General features: G+C 40.2%; 1 protein-coding gene and 1 long non-coding RNA gene across 8 annotated transcripts in view; one reads left to right on the top strand and one right to left on the bottom strand.

Annotated features, from left to right (window-relative positions):
• R3HDM1 (R3H domain containing 1) overlaps positions 1-18,304 on the bottom strand; it is a 47,782-nt gene that overhangs the window by 5,896 nt on the left and 23,582 nt on the right. For 3 of the 7 annotated variants that reach the window (XM_081006012.1, XM_081006013.1, XM_081006015.1), the window contains 7 exons: positions 15,633-15,887; positions 14,632-14,786; positions 14,040-14,141; positions 12,017-12,292; positions 10,679-10,802; positions 4,140-4,294; positions 3,021-3,169 (listed from right to left, as the gene is read on the bottom strand). In XM_081006012.1, coding sequence (XP_080862138.1) covers positions 3,021-3,169; positions 4,140-4,294; positions 10,679-10,802; positions 12,017-12,292; positions 14,040-14,141; positions 14,632-14,786; positions 15,633-15,887 — 1,216 coding nt within the window. The remainder of the gene's footprint in view (positions 1-3,020; positions 3,170-4,139; positions 4,295-10,678; positions 10,803-12,016; positions 12,293-14,039; positions 14,142-14,631; positions 14,787-15,632; positions 15,888-18,304) is intronic. The other 4 variants (XM_081006017.1, XM_081006018.1, XM_081006014.1 and 1 more) reach the window with 3 other exon arrangements.
• LOC308479271 lies at positions 7-7,848 on the top strand. The gene is made up of 2 exons (XR_013987588.1): positions 7-2,405; positions 7,527-7,848. It is a non-coding gene; the product is annotated as an uncharacterized lncRNA (long non-coding RNA).

Here is an 18,304-nt window from a genome sequence, read left to right as displayed (position 1 = left end):
GAAGGTTGGGGGGGGGGAGAGAGAGATGGAAGGAAGGAAAATACCGTGTATTAAATGCAAACTGTAGACCTCAGCCAGGACATCTGAAATTTGTGAAAGCCACTTTAGCATGCGATCTGATTTTGAACAGGAGAACCAATAAATAATTTACTTGTTACAGAAAGTACAGCTGCACAACCCTGCTAGTTCATATACCTGCCATCCTGGCAAAATAGGTAAAGAGGTGGCACAGGGCTGGCCCCTGCAGGATGAAGAAAGCGGCTAAACCTGTGTAAGGTGGTTATCCTACAGACCGCTTGGGCACATTGTTATTCCTTCCCTTTTTGCCATTTTACAATTCGTTTGTCGTTTCATAATTTGAAAAGATTTATAAGCTCTGGGGGGGGGGGGAATGAACCCTACTTACAATTTATACTAATAAAAACTAAGATGAGAGGGTGAAACAGTTGCCATAGGGGAAAAAATTAGTGACTGTTCTCATTTCTCTAATCTTCTTGTGAATTATTCATGGTGTGGCTTTTGGAAAGGTGACCAGGCTTTGAAGATTGCCATTAATGCAACACATTACTGCAAATTGCTGACATTAAAAAAATAAAAGCTGCTTTCAAAGCACAACGCACAAAGATCAAAGGAACCCTAAATATCAAATAGAACTGATACAAAGATAACCTACAGGCGAGATTTTTTCGTTGTTTTGCAGGGAATATAAACGAAGTCAGAACTCTTCACCAAGGTGACCTCAAAATCTATTTTGCAGTACTTCTGCAGAATAACTGCAGATGACCAAAGAGCTGTGCAGGATACTATTGCTTCATCCTTGGAAACCCATCCATTTTACTTGATAAGGGAAAGAAATTGGCCTTAAGTGGGAAACTAATGCTGTGTTGATACTTTTCTCTCTGCCCAGTGGCATATCCATGTTTGTGAAGTACAACCATAGGATACGTTATCTCTTGGTATCCATTTGCAGGTACTGCTTAAAACACTTTGTCTGTTTTGTCATTAGGGAGTAATTACAGGTTTATTCATCTGTGACAAATCAGATTAATTCATCCTAATGCAGAAATGCATTGGATGATATGTAGGAAGAAGTTCTGCATTATGTCTTTCATCACTATAGGAGAGGAAATGGTAGGGCATGGGTTCCACAAACACAGCAGGAGCCGGTAACAGGCTAAAATATACCTTCTGGACCAATGGAAGAATACACCACACTACTTGGGCTATAATCCTATGCATACTTACCCTGGGAGTGAGCCCCTTTGAACTACGTGGGGCTTTTACCTTCAAGTAGACACGTACAGGATTGCACTTTTGAGACATCTTAGTTTGCCTCTTAGCACTCAAATAAGAATCAGATCGTTTCATCCATCCATGTAGTACCGCTAGTAATAATAACTAAATGAATGCCATTAGAACAACTATGTATTTGTTAAATGCTTGAATAAATCTAATTGAACCACAAAGTGGCTTGCTGTCAGCTCCCACTGTTTAAATCACAACCTTCTTTGTGATGGTGCAAATGAAACGCCACAATTAGGAGTAAAATTTGAGCCTGGCACGAGGTACTGCATATGTTACACAACCCCCTCACACATACACTTTGGTTGGATGCAAAGGTTCACTGGAATTATGTCACATTTCCTGTGTATGTAGCCTTTTTCTGTCTTATCTGTGTTTTTATCTGTTGCCTGCCTTGAGTCCTGGTCTGGGGAAAAGGTGAGTTGTAAATAAATATATTTATAATTTTACAAAAGCTAGAGCAGGTCACCTGCAGACTGGCATCAGTGAAACAGATAGCATAGGTAATTCTCCTACTTGTCTGGGACTGCTGCCAAATTAACTCCTTCCAAGAAACCAGGATTGCACAGAGACCTAAGACAGCTTGAGCAGTCAAGACACTGAGGAAACGCACTCACTATGTTATATACCAGGCATAGGCAAACTCGGCCCTCCAGATGTTTTGGGACTACAACTCCCATTATCCCTAGCTAACAGGACCAGTGGTCAGGGATGATGGGAGTTGCAGTCCCAAAACATCTGGAGGGCCGAGTTTGCCTATGCCTGTTATATACAGATGTATCATTCCTTTTGTCTGGGGTCTAGGTCAGAGGTAACCAGCTCAGCAGTAGAAGTTGGCTATGCACAATGCTGATCAGTTCGAAACTGCAAACTCAGACCCACATCTTTGAAGCAGCTTTGCTGCTCGTTTTAAAGGATTGTCTTTAATGCTGTGTTTTCCTGCTCTCTCACCTTTTGAAAAAGTGAACAGCACATCTTAAGACTAGGAGGAGGAGGGGCAAGACAGACAGCCAAGAGCGGCATTTAAAATGCTGATGATAACTCCCTATTGTGTTGTGAAGCTGTGGGGAAAGCTGGGCAGTTTCTGTGCCAGAAAAAAGGGAGTAAGTACAGTTTGAAAATGTATTATCTTTTTGCATCCTAAGTAAGCACAGTTGCAATTTTCCTGCAAGGAGGAGTGTGAACAAGGCACAGAGCATACTGCCGTAAAGTCTAAGATCCACTGAGCAAAATAAGAAATTTGAGAAAAGAAATCTATGTCCAGGAAGGCAGTTTATGGTTTTTGAAGTTTCAGCAGACATAGAATCATAAGAGTTGGGAGGGACCCTGAGGATCTTCTAGTCTAACCCCCTGCAATGCAGGAATATGCAGCTGTCCCTAACAGGGATTGGAAATGCAACCTTGGCATTATCAGCACCATGCTCTAACCAACTGAGCTACATGCCCTGCACATTTACAGCATTCCTTAACTAAAATGACTACCAGACATTTCTCTTTTAATAATATAATAAAAATAAAACAGCCTCTATGTAGGAAATTTCAAATCCTTGTAAATACATCAGCTCAGATTACTAAAGACCAATAAGTTTTTGAATGAACTGCTTTTCCTACTGCCTTTTTTTCTTGTGGATTCTGGCTACTTTGAGCACAACCTTATGTGGGAAAGCAGCATACAAATAATATGATCCATTCTTAAAAAATAATAATATTAAACTCACCTTAAATTATTCTGTTGTCCAGATGGAATGACACTGTAGTAAACTGGCATTCCCGATGTGGATAGTCCTTGGTTAGACTGACTGGGAATAACAACTGGCTGTTGATATGTCTGCTGAGACATTCCTTGGGAACCCTGAGCCATTGAAACCTGAGGATTAGAAGTACATTAGGATACCTAATGAAGTTTTTTTAAAAGAAAAAGAACTGACACATTTATTGTGACAACCTGTTTAGTAAACAAGGGGTGGGGAACTGGTGACCCTCCAGAAGTTGCTGGACTGCACCTCTCATAATCCCAGCGCATTGACCATGCTAGCTGGGGCTGATAGAAGAAGGGAGTCCAATATCAAATGGAGGGCCACACATTCCCAAGTCCTGCTGTAAACCAAGGTCCATAAATACCCATCCTGACAACAGCTTCACGGGTCCAAGAGAGACAGCCTAGTACTTACCAAGGAGGCATAAACCTATCGCTAGGATGAAATGCTTCAAATTATAGGTAGGGGTCCAAAATGAATGAGTTCTCATCCATACAAAGTAATTCCCTTCACAAAGAAAACTAGGTGTCAGGGCCTTCCAGAGCCTAATATTCTTCCTGGTTCTAGTTTTCCAGCAGCCCCTACATACAATTTGAAGTGGTTTAGCTCAGAGGAAGTCTTGGGTCTCACTCTTGACCAGAGCCTGTGGAATGGCAGAGAGGATTTTCCAGAGCCTCTGGCTCTTCAAGATGCCTATGAAAACGATGTGGAACAGTGGTAGGTGAATGTCAGCTACACAAAACTAATATGCAGAAAGACAAGGTGACGCACTGTATTCGGCCACCTTGATTGTTCTGCAAATGGGCTTAGCTGATCTCTGGAAACAGAGTAAGCAAACTTTCTCCATTGCTTAAAATCCAAACTGAGTAACTGTGAAGCTTTAGTCTACAAATAAAATGTTTCACTTCAACAAACCATTTTGTGGCAGTTAAGAATGAAGTTTGCATACATTTGTGATAACCCTGTTCCAAAAGTGACTAACCACCCTTAGTCCTGACTAGGCAAAGCTTCAGTGTTTTAAAAAAGAATCAATTATATTTCATATTTGCAATAAGAAGAAGACAACAGACAATAGCTTACTTGATAAGATGGCACAGGTGGGTACGGAACAAGTACACCTTGGATCTGATTTCCAATATTGTTTGGCTGGCCACTGACTAGATTTTGGTTCTGAGATTGCTGGACGCCAACTAAACCCTGGTAGTTTTGCTGCTGGTTAGGCATAACTTGGTAACCTGCAAATACAGAAATATTATTATTCATTTTGACATGTTATAACAAAACATATTTATACCCCAGTTCCCTTTAGATGCTACAGTTGTAGAACAGGAATCTGTGGGTTTATTGCACAAATATGTTGTAATGTTTAAAGGATCAGCATGAGGTTGGCAGGGATAACTGCACAGGATCTGTCAACAACTGTGCAGTAAGACCCATGTCAATAGCCCTGCTTGTTTAATTGTGGGCCTTTTCAGATGTCACAGCAATAGCACTGACTGAACTCACAGGAAAATGAGCTCCCATGCCAGTGTTATAACATCTAATGGGCACTATAGATACATGGGGCAGTTTTGTTTGGACAGTTCCTCCAACTAATCATAATTAGTTGGCATGTGGCAACTTTTGCCTACTTAAGTCCAGTGCAACTATGAGTTTGTACTTCATTTTCACTAAAATGACAGATTCTATTCAGGTATACAAAGCATTGGCTTTTTGAACTTTGATTCCTTTCCTTTTTCATTGTCTCCTTGAGTAATTTTGTTTTATTTTAATCAGTAACAACACATGCATATCAAGTTGAACAAGCCCACTGAACAACAATGCAAGACAGACAATTTATCTTATGTGTGTGTCTGTTTACCTGGTCACAGGTCTGACTTATTTCATGAGTTGGAACAGTCCTAAGTATAAAAAGAACATGGAATATTTTGCAACAAAAGGTTCCCCCTCCTATCATCTTTTCCATTTACTGACAAGATGGTAGTTTGGAAGTCTCCCAATGGGGTTCAAAGGACAGCAACAAGGGCTAAATTCTCACTGACCTTAAGCTAAGGTACCAGCTCACTACTTAAAGGCCAAGGTGTATTATCAGATCACCTTAAAAGTATATTACCAGATCTTCTTAAACCAAATGCCTTCATACAGATTGACAGAACAGGCTCAAATTTCTAAGTTACTTAAGAAATGAAGACTGAGCACAGTCTTATCAATGTCAGGTGCCTATTTTTTTTCCCTATTTTGAGAATAAGGTATATGGTCCCAGTAAAACTATGCATGGAGCTGGCAAGATTCAGCGCTGCTCCTTTGCTGGGTGAATAGAATAAGTTAATAGAAAAGATTCTCTGTCCCATCCAATTACTGGAAAATAATTTGCATGTGGAATGTCAAAAAAATGTACCATTCTTGTAAGCTTTTTTTTAATACAGTGTAAAGCATTGGGTGATGAGCACAGCTTTTAAAGGCATGGGTTATTTCTCCAGTGAAAACCCAGCACTGTATCTGTAACATTCAAACATGTTTTATTTCAATAAACTGACACTGAGCCCTTGGAAACTCAAATTAAGACCTACATTCTGCAATATACACCTTCATCTGTTAAAATATGATCAGCTGCCCCTTTCTCTTTTTTCTGGACACATAATGCTATCTTTTTGCTCTTCTTCCTAATTGCTTCTTTACAATTGTGCCTTCCGGTCTCCCTGGAAAATCATATAAATAAAGTAAAGCACACAGTGCTTGAGAGGCCTCATTTCAGCTGTTGCATTGTAATGTGTTTGGCATTTTTTTCTCCTTTGAAAACAGATGAGGGGGGCCAAGCCACTAGTTGTACTTTGAAATGCTGAATGCTGTGCTGAACTTTCAGACACTGATTTCCCAGTCCTCAGTTTCAAGGGAAGTATCACTTTCCATTGCACTTTGCTGTCCTGCTTTTGAAAACAAGATGTATCACCTGTGTCAGTGCGTTGCTGTTTAATAATAATCAGTTCTCCTAACTCTAAATGGAAGTGTTTCATCTGGACAGCCATGCTGCATTATTTACATGTGTGCATTCACAATCCCAGACACACTGAATACAGTACTAAACCTTAGGGCTCTCCCAAAAATAATGTACCCATTCATGATACCTTGTTTTTGTTTTTCTACAAGTCTTTCCTGCAGCAAATTTATCTGATTAAGAATGAGCATGGCATAAGATGTTAAGTCTGATGAGTGGACTACATCTGTTTTCTAGACACAGGCTATCAAATATCATGTTCATTACTAGATAAAGATTCAAAAGCTCAGAATGGAGAAGTGGCTGATTTCACCCAACTTCTTGTCCTTAAGGCAGGTTTGCCTTGTACCTAAAATATTGGACCTACTATGCAAAACTACATCCTGTAGAAGCAGGATCTTTATTTCCTTATTAAGATCATATGTATGCATTTAAGGAAATAAAGCATGCAATCTCTTTTAAAAGGTGAAATCAGTAATAATCTGAAGTAATTGAGTGGGACTGCAGCTAAAACACATGTTAACAATCTACTATTAAGACATAAACTTAAAAGATGTGTACAAGCCAGATTAAATATGCATGGTCGCAAAGTTACAGTTTACTTAGTATACCTCCCTCCCAATCTTGTTTAGAAAAGAGAGATCCTGAGGTTTTATCATGCTCTCCTCTCAACAGTTCTATATTTTCAAATAAAACAGATGCCTGAATATATTCAGCACCTAAGAAATTGTGTCCAGCAGCACTAGAACCCAGGCTACGGTACCAATGATGGCATAGAAACCTGGAAATCTACAAAAGTGCTGCAACTTCAAAAAAATTTTAAAAAAATATATTTCTCAGGGACTGCAGTGTAGCTGTGAAAATTATTCAGTGTCTTCTGGCACTTTCACACAGACAAAGCAAAAATCAATTTTCCATGCTGAGAGAGGAACTAGGGCAATATAAATTGCTGCTAACACACTGCCCCATGGGGTTTCAAGACACTTTCTATTTTTAGCTTCACTATTCTACCCCAGAATACCAAGTGGCATGAAAGAAATACAGCACTCAGCAGGAAAAAGAAAGGGAAGAAGCAACATCTGCTGAAATTTATTTTACAGCAGCGCTAGCAAACTGTAGTTAAAAACCTCATGCTTCCCAAAATTCAAGAGCTCTGCAAAGAACGAGAAAATACATTCTGCAATACTATCTCTTCCTTAAATAACGAAATTGCTTACAATACCACGATCTGCATCTCATGCAATTAGGAAGAGACATAATATTTCACTAACGAAGTGCAAACCTCAAGCATGGTGAGAAAACACACAAAGAACACAGGACACACAAAACAGACCACAAAATGGCAAAAAAAGCCTGTCAAAGATATTCTTGCCCAATGTCTGTTTCTGAACATCACCTTCCTGGTGCTTCCTTCTAGTGCCACCTAGGTAAGGACAGATGTTGCTGACTTTTCTTTCTTTATTTTCTTAAAGGGAAGAACAGCGTTTGCTCCTTGATCAGAAAGCAACAATCCAAGACAGACACACCTGAGACCCCTTTAAAAAGGAAGCCAGGAAGCAGCTGAAAAAGAGACCGGTTCACTGTGAGAAATGTAACCCTCTCAGACAGTGTTACGGCCCCGAATCCAACAGCTCATGAATAAAGCCAACCTATTGCACAATCTATCACACATACCACGGCCTGGTTTGCCACAGAGACACACATAAAACCACACATTTACTACAAAATACGTAGATATTCTGAAAGTTGTTTTCAGTAATTATCTAAAATATTTAAAATGCTGCAAAGTAAAAAGCCACAGGTCACTGAAGATAGTGGTGAACAACAGGTAGCATTCAAATGGGCTTATTCTTGCTTTCACTTAAGAAAGAATGGGCTTAAACACTTCAGTCCTTTCACATTTTGCAGAGCACTTGTGCTTTTTTTGTACTTACATAGATACTATTTCCTATTGCCCTAGAAATCTTTGAACTCCCATACACACAGCAGGAAACTTTCCAGGCCATTCTTCAAACATCCTGAAACTAACTTGACATTTCCTCTAAGATTCAGCAGCTTGGACCTAATTTACCAGCAGAGCACTGGTGGTTCCAGAAGCTTCTAAATGTGTGTATAAACTGGCACAACTCCTCAGAAACAAACCCGCTCTGGCCCTTTGGCTAACGTGCAAAACCCCTCCCGCAGGAGCATACTGATGAGCAATCTCTACATCCACAATGTATTGGTCATGGCAGTCTTGCCCAGCTTGAGTTGTAAAACAGGAAGTGGGAAATACTGTTCGAGATGGAAAATATTTAGGCTGGGACCCATGCAACCAAGTTCTACACTGCAAAGGAAGTTTCTGCTTGAGTTTCATCAACAGCAATCCTCAATATTGTAAGGCAAACTTGGGTGAGAAAACAGAGGAGAATTTTAATAACTGTGTGACGTGGTTGGCTAATGAGCCCTAAAGTATCTCAAAGGCCGCCAAGTCAGAGACAGTATCCTTATGCAATTAAAAGAAGTATCTTGGATTAGAAGGTAAATTAAGGAATTTCTAGGCCTCTCCTTCCTTCCTATAGCCACCTGTGCCCTCCCCAAAAGTTTCTTGGGGCAGGGCTTCTAAAGAATGCAAGATGGAATGCAGGGCGTTTCTGGAAGCAGGAAGAATTAGGATCCAAGCCACTGCATATATCCAACCTCTATACTTAGAAGTTACTTGCAGTCCCATTGAAATTCAAGAAATCAGTGTGAAAAGTTTGTATCTATTTTTTATACTGATTTCAATAGGTCCCAACTTCATATTGATTCAAGGCAACTTGTTCAGGTCTAAAATAAAGATTAAAGTAATAACATGTGCACACAAAAAGAGAGAGAGTTCATTTTAAACCTTGCTAAGATGGACAAAATCTAACTTTAGCATGGCTGTATTCCCATGTACAATGGCAAATATAAGCAAATATGATCATACAATTCTTTCTCATTCAATGTTAGTAGCCCTAAACCTACTACAGAACTACACTTTAGTAGTGCCAAAATCATTGCTGAAATATAATAGATTTGAAAGGTGGTTCTTTAAAAAAATAAAATATATTATTTTCTATTAGGATTTCTTTATCATCCTTGCCCTTGTAATATTGTGGTGCTCTGTAAATGTTTTCAAACACTGCTCAATAAGAATTAGTTATGTGATTTTAAATTTGTTTTTTAAAGTGAGAAAGCCTTAACTTTTTAATTTTTTTCTGGAATGCATGCTACCCTTCTGTCCCAAAGACATCCTCAAGGTGACTTAAAATAGCTGATATTTTATATAAAGGAATGGGTAATATTTGACTTTTCAAATGCTCAAATGCTACTTCATCCCTTCACAATGAGTCAAGGTGGCTCCTACCAATATAATCAACGCAGACTTTAAAACAGGTCTTCCTGGAGCCTTTGTGTGGGATTTGGAAGAGAGCAGACACTCTGGGTATTCTGATAACCAGCCTGATCCTTCCCTATAAAAGATCTTTCCATGTGGGCCTACGTAGATACAGCATGCCTGACCCAATGGTGTAAGAGGTATCCCTTTTTTCAAAACACAAAGTTTTCAAAGGCGGCATTAAAAAACCCTTATCAACATGACTAGATCAAGGCCACAATCTCATTTTTGACAGCCCTTGCACTTCTACAGCACATATTAAAAGAGAAGCCAATCCTATATTCCCTGCTATTTATTTAGCTGCTGTGGGAATGAAAACATGCTCACTGAGAACACAAGTGTTGCCAGTGGGACAAAAGCCGTAACTGTTCCTCTTCATATTCTAGAAAGCATTTCTAAGAGGCTCTCAAGTAAAGCAAAATTTCAAAAAATAAACAAAACATCTGAGTCCAATTGTCAATTCTCAAAGAAGAATCCCCTTTGTACTTCTTAACAATTAATGCATGCACAAACACTAAACCATACTGAAGTACAAACCTTCTTGACAATATAGCTCAATCTGTAAAAAGTAAGGGTGTCATTGTATTAAAACTACCGCCTATGACTAAACGAGGTTCAAGAAACAGCAGAAAAGACAAGGAAAAGACAAAGCCGAAATGTTATAGTTTTATGCAATTTTGAGAATGAAGACCCAGAGAAACATCAAAAGCCAAGGGCAATGGGAGATAAACTTGTTCGCCATAACTCAGGATCAGAGATATCTTATATGAAGAATTTCTGAACAAGTTTAAGGTAAAAACCTATGGAGCAATGCTACCGTTACAGTATAAACTGCACAAACTTGAAAGTTGAATATTGAGGAGAACATCAATCCATGTCAATTTGGACTTTTGTTAGAAGTTCTTCACATTGCCAAAAATGGATTGAAGAGAATGAGTGTTCAAGGTTATGTTTTCCAAACAAATAATTTACTTCCCACCCTCTTTTCTAGTGAATCCTGTCTCTTAGGTTTTATCAGCTTGAACAATTTAAAAGAATGCATTTTCACCAAATGGGAATTCTATCAGCACTTCAAAGCCAAAAAAACCTTACTTTATTTTTAACAGACCTTTCAGGCTTTCACAACAAAACCGCATTCCCTCCTGCATTACACAGCACCCTGAAAAAGTCCAGAAGTACATGCATTTGGGCTATAGGGGGTGGGGAGGGGGAGAGACCACCAACCTGTCTGCTGTGCAGGCTGTGGCAGTGGCTGGTTTTGCTGTGTGTTGTAATGAACAGAAGTAACTGGCCGATACTGCTGACTGGAGTGTGGATACTGGCCTGGAGCGCAGTAACAGGCTGGCATCTAAAAAGGAAGCAACATGTTGAAGATTCATTTATATGCTTCTATAATTGAGTCACGTCCAGCAGCATAAAATGATGGCAGATAAATAAGAAAGCCTATAAGCATACACATACACACACTCAGAAAAGCAAGTCTAGTGAAAAATAGGAGGAGTGGGGTTATTTAAACGTTTAGCTGCTGAACAGTATTATCTCTTGGTGAAATTTTAACATGCATTCATTGTATCCAGCTTTAGATCCAAAACAGCAGAAAGACACAATGTGGCTCCATGCTTTGTCAGCCGATGTGATAACCGAAGTATTGGGTTGTATCAGGCATGGCCAAAATTGGCTCTCCAGCTGTTTTGGGACTACAACTTCCATCATCCCTAGCTAACAGGACCAGTGGTCAGGGATGATGGGAATTGTAGTCCCAAAACAGCTGGAGGGTCACATTTGGCCATGCCTGGGTGGACACAGTGAGCATGATTAATCTAAGTACACTTATTTCAATAGGTTTTCCCCCCCCTGAATATGACTTTGTTGGATCCATTATCATAAACAGAAGAGGCTCTTGTGGAAGTCTCAACAATAACAAGACACAGGCTATAAAAAGTACAGTGGTACCTCGAGTTACAAACATCTCAGGTTACAAACGCTTCAGGTTACAAACTCCGCTAACCTGGAAGAGTTACCTCGAGTTGAGAACTTTGCCCCAGGATGAGAACGGAAATCGTGTGCCAGCGGCGCAGCAGCAGCAAGAGGCCCCATTAGTGAAATCACACCTCTAGTTAAGAACAGTTTCAGGTTAAGAACGGACGTCCGGAACGAATTAAGTTCGTAACTAGAGGTACCACTGTAGTCTCACTTAAAATACGTATTGTTTAGGTCAAAATACAGTATTACAAATATGTCAGTGGAACACCTATGAGGCATTATTTTAACTATTGTAATGCACACACAGTCCTTTTAAAGAACAGAAGACTCGAATATGTAATAAATATGCATCAACTTCTAATTCTGCTAAAATTAAGCAATAAAAAAGTTAATTCTTGTTGACAGCAAGGGTCCTTTAATTCTTTCTGTGACTGAAGTATGAAGTTCAGATTGCTTCCACATAAATTAAAGGGGTGGGAGGAAGAGGAAGCCCTACACAAAGCTAGATTCAGTTTAATCAGCAGTTAATATGAACTACACCTTTGACATTGTCTGGTAATATTACAAAGCTCTCTCTACCTGTGGCATTGGTTGCTGCATATATCCCTGTTGCTGAAGAACTTGCTGGTTGACAGGGTGGCTGGATGCACTGTAATTAGGAGTAGGAACAGGTTGGCCAGGGGGTGGCGGTGGGGCTGGTGGAGGAGGTGGGGCCGTTGCTATGATGAAACCAGATTGCTGTGGGGGCTGAAGGACAACCGTGGACTGGAACATGGTGGCATGAGGATCAGCAGCTTCCCCAGATGGCTGTCGGGAGAGACTCATATGGCTAAATTGGGAGCCTAGGTTGTCTTGCTGAAATAAGCAAAACAGTAAGAGTTATTCCTCTTTCGAATGCACGAGAGGAGATAGCACTGTTTGATTAAAACAACAACAACACACAAGTAAACATGAAATAGTGAAGTATCCTCACATCTAGTTATAGCAGCTTAAAAGTGAAAGCCTTAAGACAAAGGTAACATCTCATTAGCAGCAATAAGTAGAAATATGGGAAATGACACACCAAATTTTATACCTACAGCAAGAAACACAAACTTTAATGTTTGTAAAAGCTGTGTTCAGTGTGCCTGGTAATACTTTCTGGCAGTGGCGTAGCGTGGGTTGTCAGCACCCGGGGCAAGGCAAGTAATTTACGCCCCCTAACCCGTGGATTTTAGCAGGGGGCAGAGCTGCGAGTGCGAGCGCTCCCCCCCAGATGTTGCGCCCGGTGCGGCCGGCCCCCCCTGCACCCCCCACGCTACGCCACTGCTTTCTGGTGCTAATGTACCATGGAAATATTTGCCAACAGATACAGATGCAACAAGCTGGGGAACCTTGGGGGGGGAGGCGCGGAAATCTGGCTATTTTGTGTATGAGAAGTTCAATTACGCAAAAGAGCAAATTTGAGAATTTGAGTTTGTAACAAAAATGACATTTAGTAGCCAGGACAAATCACCTGTCCATTCATCGAACTTGGTTTTAAATATGTTGGGAATGGTGTGTGTGCACATATTATATATAGAGCAGGATTCAGCTAACTAGTGCCACTAGCAGAAGTGCACACAAGGACTTCCACTAATGCACTGGGGCTTTCCCATTCATCTGATGTTAAAGCATAATTCTCCAAGTAGAAATGGATGAGAAATTCATCCAGTTTCTTTTTAATGTAAACATACCAAATTCACACTTCCTGAATCAATACACAAACCAAAGTGCAACTTATCCTTTGAAATTCACGCTTCTCCAAATTTTGCAATGCGGTTATCCAACAAACAAATGAACTGCACACAAAAAATTATATACTGGGGGGAAATGAACACAAGAATGAGTGTATTGGGAGAAATTAGCATGAAAATGCATGCAAATATTCATGCGGTCCTTTAAAAAACCCACAAACTGATGCAGAATTGGGTGAACTGAACTTTAAGCGGAAAAAGCAAGAACTGACAGAATCTGAAATTTTCAGATTCATCCAAAAGACTGCAATGAAGGACTCCGATATGTGGAGAATCTTACCTTGCATCAGGAAGCTGGATGTCTATAATTTTGAGGAATGCAGCTAAGCTGCAGCACTCAAAAAGGGGGGGGGAGGCAAATTCTGGTACCCATCAAACATTAAAGGGTGGCAGAAAGCTTTTTATTGCAGTGGGAGATGAGAGAAAGCAAAACACCTTAGGAGGTTAGTCAAAGAAATAGGCGGGCGGGGGGGAGAGAGAAGGAAGGGCCCTAACAAAATAAAAAATATTCAAGGGGTACAAACAAATACTGTTTGGCTGAGAAAAAGTAATGTCAAAGCAGGGTTTTTTTTAAAAAAAACCAAGAATGCAATTGTTTTTGTGCACACAGCTTGTTTTTAACTTGCAGGTAAACTTCCAATGAACTCAGGGCAGGATTACTTTCTTCCTTGAACCCCTTTTTTGCACCCCGGCCCATGCTGAATTACCTTGGATGCCACAGCCAGTCAGTATTTGTATTATTTATTATGCATGCACATCCCAACACATGAAGCTAAGTCTATAAAGATTCTGTCATGCACAGAAGAGTTGAGTAGAAGGTATTATACCACAGTGTATTGCTGGGTAGACGAGACGGGCAGGAGCGGGGGTGGATAAGTGACTGTGGAGAATTGAACAGGCTGTGAAGAAGGCTGAAGAGGTCGGATAGGCTGAAGAAGTAACAGTGGAACACACACCAGTTAACAACAGAGTAAGAAGAAATGGAAGTGGCAGTATTTCTCTTCTTTTGGGGAGGGGGATAAATTTATGCAAAATCAAGAACATCCTCCATATTAATTGTGCAACTAAAAGTAAATTTGACACAAGACTCAGATTACCTACAGTAACCCTAACGATAAGCATTCCTCCATCTATAGGTGTGACTTGCTTCATAAGGACGTCCCACACCACATTAAGCAAGACGGATTTGTAAGATTCTTAGCTCTTAAAAACTTAGGCACACACATTGCATATGTAACCACGACAGGTTGTCTCACTGCTTTAAGAAAATGCAGTTACTTGGAACAAAAAATTGTCCCCTTAAGTCATAAATAGGACAGCGCCACCTTTCCCCAACTAATAGCCACAACGATCCACTGTTTTCTTCTCATCGGATGCCAAGAGCACTCAGTCAAGCATTGCATATTTTGACATGTGCACCTGTGATAGGATGTGATTGGTTGCTGGCTGTTGCTGAGATGGTAGGGGAGGAGGTGGCTGCTGAGGAGGTCCAGGCACTTGGTTTCTAACAGGCTGCTGAGGCATAGGAGGATTATACACAACTGGAGTGCCATCTGGATTAATGAATGGCTGACCTAGAGAACCGAGATGAAACACACACACACATTATTCAGCAAAATGCAATTTACCGGCAAAACAAAACATAGCATTACAACCACTACCTATTTTCAAGAGACAGCGCTGCTTTATAGTTTGCTCCTCAAGAGGACGAAAGGGTTTAATAGCAGGTGTCAAAGCAAGGCTTTTTTGTGGGAAGATTAAGTGGAAAAGCGAGGGCTTTGCAGATGGTCTCCCTTTCAGACACTGTTCAGCTTTAGCAGCAGAACCATATCACACCCCTTCACTCTCAACTGAAGGTGGCCCAATAAAGGACTACTGTACATTTATTCCTATCAACAGACCAACCTAGGTATAGAAGGTATTAACAGAAAAAAAGTAATTTAAGATCATAAACCAATTGCAGCATCTATACTTATCAATTCCACATTATTATTATTATTATTAATATTATTATGTGCCATTTGAAAATATTGTACACACATGAGCTCCTCATAAGGCAGAAGAGCATCATCTGATGAGAAATCTTCACTATTCCTCACCATTTGTACATCAAGGTATATAACATTACAATTTTACAAAGTCCTCTGAGGAGGTGTTAAAATACATGTTGCTGCAAAATTAGGAGAAGGGGAAATCAGGCTGGGAGGGTGAGGAGAGAAAGGCAGAAAGATCTTTGTGATCTTCAGAGGAAGGGTGGGATATACATTTAATAAATAACTGATAATAATCTTTTTTAAAATTTATTTTCTTTTACACATTATGGCAAGTTAAACGTTATTGTTAAAAGGAAGGAAAGGGGAAGGAGAGAGAGAGACAGAGAGACAGAGACAAGGCACAGACATCCACGGCTGGATACCAACCTGTTTGAGGGTTGATCAGAATACTTCCAGGTGGTATGCCTGCCGCTTCCAAGGGAAGCAAAAAGAAGCTACTGCTAGGAGGCGCCACTTGCCCACTTATGCCACCATCAAAGGGAAGGGAACTACTAGTGCTGACAGTTGGATAGACGGCAGATGTGCCATGAGAAGGCTGGCTGAGAGCTGTGACTGGAAGAGGCTGCTGGGTGTGAGAAAGAGAACCCGTGGATGACCCTACACTACTAGAAGACTCTGAACCTAGGAGAGGAGTAACGAGAAATGAATTTCACCTAGAGACAGAATAACAGTCATGCACATTTAAATAGGCAGGTTGTTATTAAATGCTTAACGCTTTTAAATGCACAGCCTGGAACTACAGTAGCTGCCCCGTCCCGCCCCAACCCCTGCAGCTTCTCCTGATTGTGAGTTGCATCAGCTACAAGTGCATGCCAGGAGAGCAGAGGGGCCTGCCCTAAAGCTGCCCCAAACTTCTGCACAGGTTCTTTGCCCTCATGCTGGGCATGAGAAAAATAAAGCAGAATGGCAACACACCATGTCTTATTCCCCCCCCCACACACACCCAAAAAAAGGTTCTAATCAATGGAGCAGTAGGCTGAGAAATCTGAGGCAACCAAAGCATGCAGAAGCAGTCTTCGAAAGAGACCATGTAATACCATTAGATTCCCCTCTATCACATACATAGCCTACAACAGAGTTTATGTCTGTTGCATTGGGTGGGGGGGACTCTGAGGCTCCTGAGCTCCAACACATCAGCCCCAACCAGCAAGGCCAGCTGTCAGGGAAATGAAAATTGTAGTGCAACAACTGGAAGACCACAGGTTCCCCATCCTGATCTACTGCACCCTTGCATATCAGTCAGTGAATTAGGTATCAAGATGAAGCTAATCTTAAGGAGAAGTCAACAGTAAGCCAAGTTGATGTCAAGAGGCAATATTAAGAACGTGTTTAACCTTTTACCAAAATGGGACTTGGCATAGCTCAACTTTAGCTTTAATATTTCAGATTCTGTAATAAATGTACATATATGAGATGTAAGAATAAGTCAGCAGCTTCTGTATAATCTTTAAGGTGATAAATATCTGAGATGAAGCCAACATCTTTCATTTTAAATGGCTCTGTTGAGCCAAGATTTGTCTTTTTTTTTTTATGAACAATTGCTCCTCACTGAGAAGAGCTCTCACTCTGATTGCACTTTTCATCTTCACACAGCAGATCAAAATTTATGGTACTAATTTTGCTTTTCAGTTGTGGCTGAATCAGTATGCTGCAAGCATGTCTACAAGTGTGCCTTGCAACATGATGCAGCACTGATGAAACTGTGGAAAGAATGTATACTGGCTTTCGTAGCATTCTAAATCAAGCCACTTGCTAGGAAAACAATTAACTGTTTATAAAATGGTATAATCTTCAAGATTTCAAATTTGATTGACATCAGCATAATTAAAGCTAAATCTGCATCCATATTAGAATCGTTTTTCAGTATTTTAGAAGTTTATCGTTTGTTTGTGTTTGCTAGCTTGCACTCATTTGGGAGGAAGAGCAGGATAGTCTTATTATTATTATTATTATTACTATTACTACTACTACTACTAGGAATCAATAGTCCAAAATGTCTGGATAGCACCAAGTTGGCTACTCCAGATTTATACTATGGTTTGCTAGACTGAAATGGTCCTCTGTGAACTAGTATGTTACATATGAAATCTGAATACCTAAAGCTTTAATGCTTTCGTTTTGGTGCATTAGATCAATGTAGGCGTGGCCCACTGGTCTATTTCTGGAGGATCATTCACTGACTGTAGGCTGACTGCAAATAATCCTCGACTAGTTTATTCATTTATCTGATTTTTATGCTGCTGTTTTGCTCAACTGGGAGCCAAGTCAACATAATTAAACCATCAACTTAAAGTATATAATTAAAACCAAGCAACATAAAATTACATTCGTAACATCAATCAAATTATATTCAAACTGCCATTTAAAATCAAGCAACAACCTAAAAGACTACAAGCTTATCCAGCTTGTTTTTAAGCAAGACTACAAAGACTGCTTAACACAGATTACTTGTACCTTAACTGTGAAGAGATCCTGTGTATGTACTCTTGCCTTGGAAATTTAACACACTTTGGATGACCGCTGAGATTCCAGCAAAAAACAAAAGTTCTCCCGGGACTGAAGTTAGTGCTTTCCTAATGAATTACCCAACCTGTTTCTTATAGGGCCAACCTAACTATAGGATTTTCTAACATGCACAGGTATGCACTCACTTCACAACAGTGAACATTTTGCACAAGTTTAAAAGTTTTGTTTTATACCTGTGGATGCCCATTAGGAAGTTCAGAGAGGGAGAAAATGAGTGTATTCTAACAACTAACACAGCAAAGAACTGGAAGGACCAATTCTGGAGAACTACCAAGGAAAATGTTACAGTACTGTAGCCTCAATACTACGGGAACATTGTTGTGAAATCCAAACATTAAACAGTGATGTCTTGCTAGACAGCAGTAATGGAAAGGGCTCTTGTGCATTGCTGTGCCCATAACCTTAATTTTTTATGTGAAGAAACTCCACAAGAGACTGAACACCATCACCAACAAATATCCCTATTCCTCCCACAACATGGCCTACAGATTGATATGTTGGGCTGTGTCCAA

The sequence above is a fragment of the Podarcis pityusensis genome, assembly GCF_964106645.2.
Source record: "Podarcis pityusensis genome assembly, chromosome: 1".
NCBI classification, from domain to species: domain Eukaryota; kingdom Metazoa; phylum Chordata; class Lepidosauria; order Squamata; family Lacertidae; genus Podarcis; species Podarcis pityusensis.
The sequence above is the reverse complement of the archived record's forward strand: the minus strand, read 5'-3'. Positions and strand labels throughout refer to the sequence as shown.